This window comes from Mya arenaria, chromosome 5 (genome assembly GCF_026914265.1).
Source record: "Mya arenaria isolate MELC-2E11 chromosome 5, ASM2691426v1".
In the NCBI taxonomy this organism is placed as follows: domain Eukaryota; kingdom Metazoa; phylum Mollusca; class Bivalvia; order Myida; family Myidae; genus Mya; species Mya arenaria.
The window spans coordinates 57,161,689-57,178,090 of NC_069126.1; the positions used below are offsets into that span (position 1 = coordinate 57,161,689).

Consider the following 16,402-nt stretch of genomic DNA (forward strand, 5'->3'; position numbering starts at 1 on the left):
AAAGAATGTTTTCACTGCACCATGAATAAATATGTCAAACAAAATAAATGTCAAGTTATTCAAGATTAATTTAACACTGTTCTTTTGATGATTTCCGGGCATTCCTGACAGCAGGTTTTTCCCATTTTCCCACACAGTTATTTCATATTGGCCTTACAAGGTCAGATCTTGAGTTGGGTCTTCATTGCTGGACACTATCTCTTTATCTCCACAGAAAACACACTGGTGCAAGTTTCACTGCAACAACTGCAAAAAAAGTTGTATTATATTCTAACTGAACTCTGTATCAATATTCAATTATATTTTATTGGATTTAGGAAATGTCTTTCAACTCTTTGTTTTAAAGGGTTCATATAAATTAATGCATTTTTTTCAATTTAATGCATTATCATGCTGGACTCTTTGACATTGATGGTTAAAACAAAGAAGGCATATAATTTGTGTACAGATTAAACATGATTAATTATAAATGTGTTCTTTAATTAATAGACAAGTGGCAACAATTTCCCCAGTTAAAAAAGCTTACATTTGTATATCTGCAGATTAATCATTTGCATTTCTTTTGCTTTGATCATTTAAGTCAAATGAGTTAGACATGATAATGCATTAAAATAAGAAATATATTTTTGGGCATCAATCTTTAGTATGTGCCTTCAATCTAGAAATAAATTTCTTCTCAACAGATGCTAAATTATAAAAAAATATATCAACCAAGATTTTGATTATGACATACCTGCATAGTTAGTGGTCTCCATAACTGCTCAGAAATGCTCCCTATGACAAACTAAGTGCTGGTGTATGGCTGGGTAATAGTGCTGCTCCAACCAATAGCGCCATTCTTCCTACAGGTGGACCAGCTCCTCAATATGGTTTCTGTCATGGCAGTGATAACAGTATGTAACATGCCCTTTTCTACTTTCCAGAGAATGAATCTTCCAATCTAAATTACAAATTTAAGAACAAATATATACATATGCACATGTAATGTTGTTAAAAACAAACCATTTAGATGCCACAAAACTATAAGATTTTAGGCGAAAATTGAGCCAAATCAAAACATTTAGTCATTTAAAGCTGCACTCTCACAGATTTACTGTTTTTACAACTTTTGTATTTTTTGTCTTGGAATGACCTATTTTTTTGCTAAAATATCTGCAAACCAGTGATATAAGACTACTGACAAAATATTACATTGCAGACTTCCATATTTCAGGTCGAAAACAAAGGTTTTATGGCTTAAAGCGTTACTAACGGTTTAAGAAAAATGCATAAAACATTTTGAACTTAAATATAAACATTTTCTGACAAATTTATTGTCAGCAATCTTATATGAATGGTTAACATGCATTTTCACATAAATTGGCCCGTTCCAAGACAAAAAATAAATAAAGTAGTCAAAACATTCAATCAGAAAGAGTGCTGCACTCTCAGTCACAGATTGAATGTTTTGACAACTTCTTTTACTTTTTGGCTTGGAATAAGCTAATGAAAAGCAGTATGAAAACTGATGAAATAAGACTGCTGACAAAAGATAAGATCATGTTTTTTATATTTACATTTGTAACTATTGGTTTTATGGTTAAAAGCATTACTAACGCTTTACTAATAATGAGATTTTTGGCACAGAACATCATCTTTTGACCGTATTAAGATAAGAAAACAGCGTTCCAATATTTTCAGTTGTCTTTTTTGACTGAATTAATATAAGAAAGCAGCGATTCCCTTTTTCCAGTTGTCTGTTATGTCCAGTGTTCAGAAATTCGCATAAAATAATTCATTACCAGACCAAGAAATAAAAAAAGAGTTGGTAAAACAGACAATCTGTGAGAGTGCAGCTTAAACATATGATTTGCATTATCAGCCAAGTGCAGACCTACTCACATCCTGGCTACACAACCAGTACATTCATCAGCTTTAATGATTCGAACCAGGCACATTTATATTGGTAGATTAGCATTTTACCATTCTGTGCTGGCCAGTAAAGTTCTCATTTGAATAAGAATTCAAAATGTATATACCTTTGTTTATTTTTTTTGCCAACTCTGTTTCAACTGAACTTCCTAAATGAATGAGAAGTTTCAAAAAATAATTACAATATCTCAGTAAATATCTGCATGTATGTGTTTCTTGTGCAATCTGTCAGCTTTGGTAGACTCAGGTTCCATTTTGTCCACCTCAATACTTGTAATCTCCTAGTCTGATGTACTGCCATCCAATTTTTAAGTCAGGTCAGGCAGCCATTTCAGCTTTGTTCCAGTTGATTGTATCAGATGATGTTAACAATACTAGCCTTGTATCCAGGCACTTCTCAATCTGAAAGTTTACAAAAGAACATGGCCTGTAATATTTAATAAAAAAATCATAATTGTTTACTCCTGGATGATGGGTTCTAAAGTAAACCTTTGAGAAAAGATGCTACTGGTATGGTGCTTGAACCCACGACCATGTGAACACTTGCATGGAGATCTGTCAAACTGAGCTAACTGGGTAACTGATTTTTAGGCAGCTCCCAGCTTGGCTCTACAATTGACAGGTGCATTATACATTATAGAGACAATAAATCAAACACTTGAAGCACTAGTCCAAATAATAGTAACTTAACTGATCTTTTTACAAATTTTGAAATGGCATATCCTTCACATACAATTTTTTTGTACCAAAAGTGGGTAGCTATTCCGATTGGGATTCCGGGTCAGATAATTATATATATCTAAAATATGAGTTATGTACACAAAAAATAAAAGCTGACGAATTATTATGAGTTTGATGAGTGTTTTTCTTCATTTCATACTGTCAAAACATAATGATATAAACTGTTATACATGAAGATCACCTGCAAGGCTGCGGTGCATAGATTTATTTAGATGTAAAATGGTTGTGTTTAAATGCATTAAATGCTTGTTTTGTGAAAAAAATCTTTGCACTTACATGGTAATAACTAAAATACGAATATAAACCTTTAATATCTATTTCAAACATATAATACTTATCTAACTACGATTTTAATATCTTTCAACCCCCACCCTGTTTTGCACAAACCCGATTAGACGTAAGAGATTGGAAGAATCCCATATAACACGTCTATTTTTTTAGACTATTGAAGCACATATGTTCTTTTTTGATGGTTGAGACGTTTCAGGTTAAACAACAATTAAAAATGCGAAATAATTTTAGTGAATAATCAACTCTGAATTGAAAGTAACATGAAGATGTTGTAGTGAAGGATTTGCCATATATATATATATACATATTTTTTTAATCGTAAAAAGAGTCCGTCAACGTACAAATATTTAGACTAAGAGATGTAGATCAGCTAGATGTACCTTCTAGTCCAAATAATTGTACGTTGATAGATTTTTTTACGATTTTTGATACAGCAAATTCTTCACGTACAAATTGTTTTGTACGAAAAGTGGGTAGTTATTCCGATCAGGATTCCGGGTTAAAGCATATTGCATCTATAACATATCATAAAAACAAGAAATATTACCAGATAATGTTATTTTATATAAATTCCGTAACCAAAAAGTAATATCAAGCAAATAATTATGAGTTTGATGGTTTTTTCTTCATTTCATTCTGTCAAAACATAACAATATATACATGAAGGACACCTGCAAGGCTGCAGTTCACAATTTTACAACAATCGGAACATTTCGGCCATCAATTGTAACAACTTGCCATCTTCGGTAAGCTTCGAGATAGTCAATCCCTGTTGGATACTGGCTGAGGTGTTCAGATTGTTCGGCCAAGGCCGAGTTGTTACGATTGTATTATCTCGAAGCTTGTCGGAGGTGGCCGAATTATTACGATTGGGTCAAGTTGTTCCACTTGGCATAATTGTTGTCTGTGTCAGTCAACTTTCCTTTTAATGAAAAGGTGAATAATGTGTTTTAATGCATTAAATGCTTGTTTTTTGCAAAATAGCTTTGCACTTCCATGGTAAAATATGAATATAAATCTTTACTTTATTATCCATTTCAACCATAAAATACTTCACTTAATACAATTTCAATATTTTTCAAACACCCCCGCTTTTTGCACAAAACCGTTTAGACGTTAGGGATTGGAAGAATCCGGTATAACACGTCTATTATTTCAGACTAATGTACATGTACCTTCGTGTCCGAAATCGATCACTTCCTGGCAGCTCATTTCTGGATTGTCTCCATCTAAATTTAACATTTTTAGACGCATACATTGATGCCATTTTTGCTTCCATTGATGTTAAAGCAATTGCACTAAATACAGGTCGGTTATTTTGTAGAAGAACGTGTTCGAAGTAACATTCAATTTCATTTCCGCATAATCGCCGCCATATTGTGTATGACTTTAAAAACTACACCCTATAGTCCAAAATAACAATAGGCATAACGTTGACACACTGTGATAGGTATAATCCAAATAATTTATTCAAACAAATACAATAGTTTGATTGCTGCTGAAAAAAATCATTTGAAACATAAAAGCTATTTCACAAAATATTACATGACATGAACTCTTTAACCGCGTATGATTTATTTCTTAACCCTTTAGCGCATGTATACGAGATAGGCCGACATAGCTCATTACCAGATGTATACGCATTTGGCCGACCGTATCCATTACTGTATGTAAACGCATGGCCCGCATATTTCAATAGGGTCATTTCAATATTTCAATTTTGCATCTTTCTTTTTGTAAACAATATCCCGGATGTTTATAAAATTAAAGTTTAACCTTTTGTGTATTGATTTTCCCTTGAAAATATCGTCTGCTAAATTGAGAAGGTGTTTATACTCCCAATCGCAGGTGTGATATCCCATTGTGACGTAATAAGACCACGAGCTAAGTACTGTATGGAATTTCCCCCAAATTCATTGATGCGTAAATCATTAAATATATTACGTCAGTTCAGTTTACCATTAAAATCAATTGAGATTATATTTACTTAAAGGTAATATTTTGTTTACAAACAAAAGAAACAATTAGTAAATGAGAAAATGATGGGTAAATTTTCTGTGAAGCTTATATAATGTCCATCATAGTTTTGACTGTAAAATAGGTCATGTGCAAGCGTTTTGTTTGATCTAGATCTTTTTATTCATACCGGAAAATCATTTATCGGCTTTCTTTTTTTGTAAACAATTTTATGAGGGGGTAATAAAGTTAAACAGACACCTTGGACTGGATCTCTCAGCTGGATGACACCGGATATTCCTGACATATATTTCTGTGTATTAATACACAAGAACATAAATTGTCGGCTTTTTAATCCAGATGGGTCTTTTTTATGATAGGGGTAATAAAAATTAGATCGATCCCAGCATTTTATTACCCTTTGATTTAATGCAATTATGACATTTCAAAGAAATGTTACAAATCCATCTTGAAAATACATTCACAGCTGAAATAAAATAATTTAATATTTCATCATTGACACCATTTATTAGATAATTTAATTATCTATAAAAAATGAATTCACATAAAAAAAATTGGACACAATTATTTGGAGTAACATTGATTTTAAGGTCATACTGCTGTATTCATTTTCTCATTTTCAAATATCCAGAAAAGTACCTATGCAGATAAGGACTGCTTATCAGTAAGATGGCTATTGACTGGGAGGTGTAATCTGGCCACTTGTCTATGTGCTAAAGGGTTAATAGCTTTCATTCATAAAATAAGTTCTTTGCCGGGGTTTGCCGGGTCAGTCTTGAATGCCGGGATATGTGTGACGTCACACGGGGTGCAAACATGTGGTGTAGCTTACTATTGGATGTAGGGTAAAATGACTTTGTATGTAAATGCTATACTTCCATTATTTTTCATTATTTTGTTCAATAAAACTCACCAAATTGCAACGGTACAACTATACTAAGAGTAACACGCAATGTTTGTCATAAAAAAGGCAATAACGCGTTAAATACACATAAGCAGGTACTTGACGCCCCACATTCACGTAAGTAGTTCTGTTGCTACGCAGGTGGTGTGTATTAATATATTCATGTTCAACATGTCGTGTCAGGCGACTAGTCGCGTTTCTGAAATACCGCTCTCTTATTAAAAGACTGTCGGCTTGCAGCCTACAGTCTAAAAACCATGTTTTCTGCGCCTTTCTTTCAAATTAAACACGGTATGCTTCATAAGAACAAGTGTTTTCGCTATTTAACTTATAAGGGCCAAAATAAAAAATGATTTGGTTAAGGTTTCATTCGTTTAAAGAATAGGTAGGGTAGGTAGGCTTTTTATTTGTTTTATTTTATATAAGGCTTTATATTAGAACGTCATTGCCATCATTGGAGAATGGTGTTAAAGTAATCTTCTGTATCAGAGTGTGTATACCACGTGATAAATGACGTCATATATGCTACGTCGGAAGGCAAAAATTTGCTTAAAATGAAGACTTAAATCAAAGATAACTTTTCATTTATAACACCATTTTAAATGAAACAAAGGACAGCCTATGCCGCTTAAAGAGCCCTGCCTTTGTTTTATTTCCAAAATTTGATGAGGTCATTAGTTTCATCAAACACTTCGACAAACCTGTTTCCAAAATAATGTTTTGACAGTGCTCCGTCAGACGGACGTATTGTAAAAAGGTTTGTCGAAGTGTTTAAAAAAACTAAACTCGCAATCAAATTCTGGTTAAAGACCAAAGGTGGGGCTCTGTAAGCGGCGTAGACTGTGCTATGTTTCATTTAGAATGGTGAATAAATAGTGAAGTTATCTTTGTTTAAAGTCTTTTTTCGAATCAAAATATTGCCTTCCGACATAGCATTTATGACGCAATTTATCACGTGGTATACACACACTGTGTATAAAGCTTTAAAAGGTTTTAAACTACATATTAAAACACACAATTAACAATTGACTATAAAAACGATAGGGTTAGCGCCTATTTCGTAGGTAGGGTTGGGGAAACCGAACCAAATGTGTTTTTTGTTAAGACCTTGGGAGTAAGAGTTCATCTTTAATTAAAAGCTACGTAGCCACAAATCTTTATTAAATGTGTATTCAGATACCCTGGAGACATTGAGCTGATAAATGCTGTGTATGGAAGAGGTAATGGTGACGGTGGTAATGTTTTGGACAACATCACCAGGTACTGCCAGGAGTGTGATCATCGCTGCTGTAAAGACAACACTGCCTCCTGTATTGGAATATATGCCGGCTGTGGCATGTTCTGTAGCCATCTCCCAGATATCAGCATGACAGCAAACTGCACTGATTTGAACGAAGATTTGACAGCAAAAGATACCCCGGGCAATGTAATTTCAGGAAAAACCATATATCTGTCAGCTCGTGAGCCAAAGCTGGAAGAAAGCAATGTAACATCTTATGTACTCTACTTTACTGTGAGCGTTGACCTTACCGACACCCAAACTAGAGAAGAGTTGATGTTACGTGAACAAGGCTGTCTGGGAAACGAGACATTCAGTGAATGTTATGCACTTATGGACCTGACTACCACCCTGCGGAGCTTTCACCTGGGATGTTACTACTGGGATGTTGAAAAGGATGACTGGACACAAGAAGGGATGCAGGTTTGTTAAGTTTTTACTAAATAGTCTGCTAACGGTGGACACAAGAAGGGATGCAGGTTTGTTAAGTTTTTACTAAATAGTCTGCTAACGGTGTCCCCTGGCAGGGCTTTTTCTACAATACCCACAGGTACGACTATAGGACCCATTCCCAAAGCAAAATATAGGATATTAAATTATGTGATGTAAAGTTTTTATGATAATTGAACTCATTGATTTTCATCATATTCAGAGATAAGTATGAAATATTATCTGTCATGATTTATTGCAATAGATATTTACACCCAAGGATTGATATTTCAGCCATTTTGGGTCTTTTAAAGGGAAATAAAATAATTTTAATCATTTCCTAATTCACAGGAGACTAGACAGCTTTTTCTTTTGACTGTAAAATTTCCCAATTTCGGCATTTTCATGATGCAAAATTTCCCAAAATGTTCAGGATCTTTTTCCCAAAATGGGCAGAAAAAGCCCTGCCTGGCCAGTTTCACTAGAGGGTACTATAAATTTTCCCTCCCGCTGTCCTTACTACTCGTATAGAAATGTGTCATAAAATAAATAAAAAGGAGTACAAACGTGTTACATGTAGGTTAAAATGGTGGCATGGCTAAGTTACAAGTAACATGAATCTTATCTAGTTAACCAGTTATTATGTTACTTATTAAATGGAATTCACAAACACTTTCAGGCCTGTTTTTAGTCTTATGATATTTATCTTACCAAAAAAGTATCGCGTATATTAACTAAATAGCTAGATAATTATCGCGAAAATTAAGTGGTTAACCCAAAACAAGTTGCGTACGCTATCAGATTATCTTATGGCAGTAATATGCCACCTTAGGTTAATGAAACTTGGTTTGTTGGAATGAATAATATAAGATTTTTTTTATTTTATTTCAGAAAAAAAAGTGTGGTTATGGAAACAATTAAAATACCAAACAAGTAAAAATTATACTATAGGGCATTACTATTATGTTTGACATGTCAAAATGAATGATTATAGCTTTTGACATGTCAAAATGAATGATTATAGGTTTTGACATGTCAAAATGAATGATTATAGCTTTTGACATGTCAAAATGAATGATTATAGCTTTTGACATGTCAAAATGAATTATTATAGCTTTTGACATGTCAAAATGAATTATTATAGCTTAAGACTTGTAATTGATCATATGTAGGATTTTAAGGTATATATAAACAAAATCAAACAATTGTTCATTTGGGCACTGAGAAAAATATGTTGGAATAATAACTAATAAAACTATGCATTTATACAAAGGTAGTTTTTTCAGATTATTTTTGTGTGGCATTAAAACCTATAAGGGACTTCACTATTGTATTGCTAGCAAATGACTGGTTATGTGAAAGACAAGCCTTGAGAAGCCAAAATTAAACATAGCCTCGTTAATAGGCACAATGTCCAAGGCCTAATATGCACAATATTCAGAGATATAGAGGCAGGGATCAAATTTAACGGTTGCTAACTCGCAAAATACGAGTAAGAATCGAAAAATGCAAGTAGAAAATCCTGGCACTTGAATATTTTTAACGACCACGTATAAATTCTACGTATTCGCTCAAACTGTCCTTTGTTTGTTAAAAACTCCTTTGACATTTCAGATTTCTGACCAAAGTTTATCATCATCAACATCTATTGAGTGTTTGACCTCCCATCTGTCTTCATTTGGATCGTCTGTTCTTGTGGCCCCAACATTTGTGAATCCAATAGGTTTGTTTCCTTATTTTTTTTTCCATTACATGAAGCTTGTCAGAGTTATTATCCCCTGCGGAATCGAAGATTTCGGGAGGGGGATATTGTTTGGGCGATGTCCGTCTGTCTTTCCGTCCTTCCATTCGTCCGTCCGGTACCATATCTTGGTAGGCATTGATCAGAAAATGTTCAATCTTGGTCAGAATGTTCCCCTGGATCAAATCTCGACCACTTTTAAAAGTGGGTCACATGGGGTCAAAATCTAGGTCACTAGGTCAAATCTTAGAAAAATCTTTGGAACAAACTAGAGGCATTATACATGGTCAAATATTCATGAAACTTAATCAAAATGTTTTCCTAAATGAACTCTTGGTTGTAAATAAAACTGGGTCACATATCTTAGAAGATTAGGTCACTGGGTCAAATCTTAGAAAAACTTGTCTGGAACCAAATCATGGTAATGATTGGTCAAGATTTGTTCAAAATTGGTCATGATGTACCCCTTGATGAAATATGGACCACTTAAAAAAGTGGGTCACATGGGGTCAAAAACTAGGTCACTAGGTCAAATCTTACAAAAATCATTAGAACATACTAGAGGCATTATATATGGTCAAATATTCATAAAACTTATTCAGAATGTTTTCCTTGATAAAATCTTGGACTTATTTAAAACTGGGTCACACATGATCGAAAATAAGGTCACTAGGTCAAATCTTAGAATTTTTTTGTCCGGAATTGAAATGATTGGTTGGATTATGTTCATACTTGGTCTTGATGTACCCCTTGATGAAATATGGACCGCTTGTAAAGTAAGCCACATGGGGTCAAAAACTAGGTCACTTGGTCAAATCTTAGAACAATCTTTGAAACACATTGAGGCATTATGTATGGTCTAATATTCATGAAACTTGATCATAATGTTTTCCTTGATGAACTCTTGACATGTTTTCAACTGGGTCACATGTGATAGAAAAATTAGGTCACTAGGTCAAATCTTCCAAAAATCTTGTCCGAAACTATTTTTTGGTGGTGACTGGCTCAATTATGTTCAAACATGGTCAGAATGTTCTCTTTGGTAAAATTTCGACTGTGTTTTAAAAGTGGGTCATATGGGTCAAAAACAAGGTCAAATCTAAAAAAAAGATTGGGAACACACTAGAGGCAATCTAAGATTTCCTTGATTGTTGTTGAATAGTTCGAAACTGGGTCACATGGGGTCCGAAACCAGGTCAGTAGGTGAAATCTTTGAAAAAATGTGTCCTAAACCAAATATTGGTATTGAATAGTCAGTTATGTTCAAATTTGGTCAGAATGTTTGCCTAAATGAAATCTTACAAGAATTTTTAAATTAGTCGTATGGGGTCAAAAACTAGGTCACTAGGTCATATCTCACAGAACTGGTAGCAGTAAAACTAGATGAGCTTGAAAATAACACACAGTGAACATGATCAACAGCAGTGTTCGAAATTCACGGTAGCCCGATAGCCCGAGGCTACCAAATTTCAGCTGGGGCTAACGATTTTCCACAGAAACTAGCCCGACCGGGCTACCGTTTTTTCCTTAGGTTATTTAAAAAACCCTGCCATTTAAACGCGTTACGCATCATGTTTTTTATACGCAAAGCCTTATTATTCAAGAATGCGTCCTTCAAGGCGACTGGAGCGATTAAGTCGCCTTGACAACGGCGAAGTCGGATTCGCCGAAATTTACATTCAGGGCTCAAGCCATGTGCTCAATGTTTGTTTATTTAATCAATAAATATAAACACATGCCAAAATTCATTAACGCCCGAAGTGACAAGTAATTATCGATCAGTTTCTAACCAGTAACTGTGTCTATTAGCAGCAGTCAAACTCTATGACGTCATTAACTCCGCCCATTATGTAAATTAACCGATAAAGTCGGCAGTTTTCGACAACAACGATGGCTATGAAAATTGACAATGCTAAAATAGCAATATCAACATTGATATTTTATTTATTTCATTTAAATATATTTTATTTATTAGCTAATATAAAAAGAAAGATATTTAAGTTTTTAATGCGAACAGAACATAATCATTCTACAAAAGTTGTCTTAAATGCGGAGGAAACAGGTGCTCGCTTACTTCCTGACAAATTTAATCAAAGTGAAAGGAGAACTGTCAGATATACAGTTAACTCGTTGTCTGTGTACAGTACAGTAAGGTTCTATTTTATACCTTTAAATAGCTTTGCCATTAATTTTTAAAGAACAATTATAGAAATATTGGCAATATAAACATCGATATATTTTTGTTGTTACTTCTGAAACTTGAAAGTGAAACTGAAAGTTGAAAAGAGAAAAATGTCATTGCACAATCGCTGGTGCATATCTGATTTGACAAGGATGCATTGGATAGCAGAACTTATAGTACATGCATAACTCTTTCCATTAAATAAAAGATATGTTCAGGAAATATTTTTCTTGTATTACCTTTTTGAAAACTTTATTAGTTACTGAACTTTTGATGACTACACTAATATATGTATGACTATAATTTATTATTGACGCATTGTTCAGATTGTGGAGCATTTATTGAAACTGTATCAGCGTGCTTGATTAGATACTCAGAATCGTTGCGGAATCGTATTTAAACTTCCAAAAAATATTCCGAACGAGTGATACTTTTAAGTGTTTAAGATTGGGCTAGTGAAATTGGTTTCGGGCTTGTAAAATTTCCTATCTGGTAGCCCGAATGGGCTAGTGGATTCAAAGCCGAATTTCGTACACTGCAACAGGTACCTTAAAATGTCATTTCCCACTATTTACTGTTATCACTTCAGACATATCTGAACTTCCACTTTGAAATCATTCAAATTCATAATAACTATTACAAATAGTACTCTATATACCGTATTATATCATGTATAGGACGCTAGCATAGATAGGACGCAGGCAAAAAAATAGTTGAGAAAACGGGTAAAACCCCTTAATATATAAGATAGGACGCAGCGGAAAAATGTTAAAATCGGAGCCGAAAAATTGAGGTTGGTAAAGTATTTATAACATATATTGAAGTAAAAAACAAACAAAAAATTGTATATTAGGCATATTTCGATAACTGTCTTGTGTATTTCGATAATTATCGTCGTATTTTGGTAATTTAGCGTACATAACAAAGATATATGTCTTGACATTTTGAGAACATTCACGCATATTATAAGACTTGTACAAATGCCGTAATAGTCCCGACTGAGAGTCAACCGTTGCAACCGTTGCAATAGTCCCGACATGCCTTCTGAATGACAGTCAACCGTTGCAATCGCAACAAAACTGTATTGTCAAAACTGAGGATTGTTTTGATAAGGCTTGTCGCTGCGCGGATTAAAGCATGTAGGCATAATTAATGCGTGTCGGTAATTAGTCTTGCCAGCGGAAGGCACGTCAGGTAAAGTGCGAACAAACAACCATTTTTCTAATGACAGACAGCGGGTGTTTTTCACACCTTCGCACATTTGAAAAGATTTGATATTGACAATTATGCTACTTTGCGTTATGCACATTCCTTTATTATTTTTTTAAAACAGTAACATGCAACAAAATGTTTTGTATAATATCGAAACATTAAAATCATGAACAACGATTAATTGATATTAACCTCCTTTCCCGATTTTCCGTTGCCGTTATAACTCAATCCAGTTAAAATGCTGACTCACATCGAGTTTTTGTGAGTAGCGTCCCTTTTATAAAAAAGTAAACACTCGTATTTTTTTTTCAATTTATTTCTCAATAAATCATTTTAAAGTAAACATTCAATATATTTCTGCGTGTGTTAACTTGCGTGATTTTACCTTTGTCAGTTGTTCTCTTCGGTGACGCAGTACAGATACTTACTATTACCGCGTTCTTCCCCGGTCCAATATTTTCGACCCAATATTTTCGACCCGAAATGGACTTGGAAAAAACAGATGCAATTCTAATAGCATAGAAAGGACGCAGGCACTTTTTAAGACGAGAATTGGGGGTAAAAAAGTGCGTCCTATGCATGATATAATACGGTACAAAACTTTTATTTCAAATAATTCCAAACAAACTCAAACTTATATCCAACGTTCATAACGGTCCATTTCTCTGCAGCCATATTACATGTTAATATAGGAGTATTCCACCTACTTTACATTTCCAAACCATGAACCTTGCCTTATCAGGCGGGGGATGTCAATTCAACGAATTTGCTTGTTTAAGAGGTGTTTCAATTGAAATGCTTTTTCTTCAATTAGATTAAATTGACACTTCAAATCAATACATACATATGTTTAACAAATATGAATTTTGACGGATAAACCTTTAACTACTTACTAAATTAAATGCATAAATTTATGGAAAATATTAATAAATGATAACAAGATTTTAACAGTGTATTTAATAGCAGAAAGCGCAATAATAGTAAATGATTGGTGAATGCTAAAGATTTACTAGATATACTATAGTCTGATCAGGTAGAAATACCATGTTTTATGCACAGTTCTTTCAAATTAAAATTGGTATTTTTGGAATATTAAAACAATATTATTAATTGTGGTAAATCTTATTTGGGAGTAAGAGTGCATCTTTATTAGCATGATTTTTCACTGAAAAGTATGAAATATGAAATAGAAAGTTAACAATTTTTCTTTTGTAGATGACATAGCGCTATTCCTGACGTTTTTTGAAAACCCTGTTGTGGTGACAGCCGTCATCATGCTGTGGATAGTCTACTTCTTTCTTATACACTGGGCCAAACGTTACGACAGGAGGGACGTCGAACAAGTACATCTTCATTAATTCATACCCCACTTTACAAGCGTATCTTAACATCCATCCTGATCATCCTGTCCTTCCCTCTTCGGAATCCTGTTCATAACTTTTTCATTCATGGTGAAAGATTTAGAAATTATTAACAGAAATGATCACCATATGATGAAAATGTGTTGTGGCCAAGACCAGGCTCCATAGCTTCAGGATTAAGATCACTGCATGCCCCAGAACTTCCTCTGTTTTGCTATACAAGCTTTACTGTTGATAGTGGTTCATAGCTTTGTCATTAAGGGTGGGATTGGAAAATAGTCACCACCGTAAGATGACAAGATATAAGGCGCCATGTAAGAATTCCAAACTTTAGGGTCAAGGAACTATGTTCCTCTGAACAGTTTCAGTTTTACTATACAAGCCTTACTGATGATAGTGGTTTCTAGGTCCATAGCTTTGTCATTAAGGGTGGGATTTAAAATTAGTCACCACTGTAAGATGACATGTTATTAGGTGCCACACCAGGATTCCTTCCATTGGGGTCAAGGTCACTATGTTCCTCTGAACAGTTTCAGTTTTACTATAAAAGCCTTACTGATGATAGTGGTTTCTAGGTCCATAGCTTTGTCATAAAGGGTGGTATTGGAAATTAGTCACCACCATAAGATGACAAGTTATTAGGAGCCATGCAAGGAATCCTAACCTAAGGGTCAAGGTCAGTGTATGCCTTTGAACAGTTTCAGTTTTGCTATACAAGCCTTACTGATGATAGTGGTTTTGCCATTTATGGTTGAGTTCAGAATTAATTTGGCAAAGTGACCACTATAAAAAGACAGCACACATCTTAATCCTCTAGATCAAGCATGTGCTTTTGAACATCAGCTTAACACTTAACACAGGCTAGGTTAGATTGATCTTGTAGCAAATAAAAGAGATGATGCTTTACATTATTAAATCATGTGTTATGATTTTTATTTCAATTTATTTGCCTTAGTCATGCAATAAAATCCTGTGTCAAAGCAATGTTGGGGGGTAGTTATCGTTTTTGTGATATCTCGAGATGTCATTTTTAATTATTTTTCCCAAAAATCAACCGCTTGAAGAAGATTAATTCAACTTGGCACAAATGTTCACCACATTGAACTTGCACATTGAGTGCATGTTTCAGCTAAATGCATCAAGGTCATGATCAGTTTTTGCAATTTTAAGAGTGACAATATAGAGGTCAAAAGTCACATAGCAATTTTTCAAGTCATAGATGTCAGAGGTCCATACCAGACCAGAACTGTTTTGAAACATCTTGGTTATACTGTGAAATCATTAATGTTCGTGGGGAATTAATTTTCATGGTTTTCGTGGGTTGGGTGATCCACAAATTCATGATCCCACGAAATATTGACCCTTTATTCACTTTTTCAATTGCCATGTTATGTACATACTCTAGTTTATTCGTTACAGTGGCCGCAGTATACATCGTAAATATCCGCCTAACTGTATATCTTACTATCATTGTTGTGTTAATATATTATATCTGCCTTTAACAATTACTAGTAATAAACCAAATCATTTTAATGTGTTTTTATGAACCAAATGACAGAAGCATGTGCCTAAACATTTGCTGTTCATGAAAATCTCCATGTTTACAAGATTTGAGTGATGAGTGTTGGTTCTCGATTTTTTTCTTTAATGAAATAAATAGACGATTACATTGGAGGTTACTGAGCACCGAATGTGACAATGTACAAAACAACGTGTTCAATATACTTATTAAACAAAAGCGTGTGAACAAATATTAAAATGAGATGATATTCAAAAGTAATTCAATTTGTCAACATCAGTTATCTTTAGGGATTGTTTACTCAAATATACGAACCTTCTCGGTGTTTTCAGTTTGCAAAATTCTTAATTGGTATTCAATGGCTTCACCTATCTGTATTTAGGATCAGGGTGTATCTTCTTTTATGACCTTAATTTCCAATTAAATCGATAATTGACATGGATATTATGCACTAATTGGCATGTCATAAACCCTTGTTAGGACAACCACCCAAAGGACCAGTATGTGTATCTTGTGTGCTTCAGGTGGGAGTTATCCTGTGTGTGGACAACCCCCCTGAGGACCAGTATGTGTATCTTGTGTGCTTCAGGTGGGAGTTATCCTGTGTGTGGACAACCCCCCTGAGGACCAGTATGTGTATCTTGTGTGCTTCAGGTGGGAGTTATCCTGTGTGTGGACAACCCCCCTGAGGAGCAGTATGTGTATCTTGTGTGCTTCAGGTGGGAGTTATCCTGTGTGTGGACAACCCCCCTGAGGACCAGTATGTGTATCTTGTGTGCTTCAGGTGGGAGTTATCCTGTGTGTGGACAACCCCCCTGAGGACCAGTATGTGTATCTTGTGTGCTTCAGGTGGGA

The 16,402-nt window shown here is 34.4% G+C and overlaps 1 protein-coding gene across 1 annotated transcript in view; it reads left to right on the forward strand.

The window, feature by feature from the left end:
- LOC128236161 (uncharacterized) overlaps positions 1-16,402 on the forward strand; it is a 113,128-nt gene that overhangs the window by 54,563 nt on the left and 42,163 nt on the right. The window contains exons 16-18 of the mRNA XM_052951045.1: positions 7,001-7,526; positions 9,147-9,255; positions 13,883-14,010. Coding sequence (XP_052807005.1) covers positions 7,001-7,526; positions 9,147-9,255; positions 13,883-14,010 — 763 coding nt within the window. The remainder of the gene's footprint in view (positions 1-7,000; positions 7,527-9,146; positions 9,256-13,882; positions 14,011-16,402) is intronic.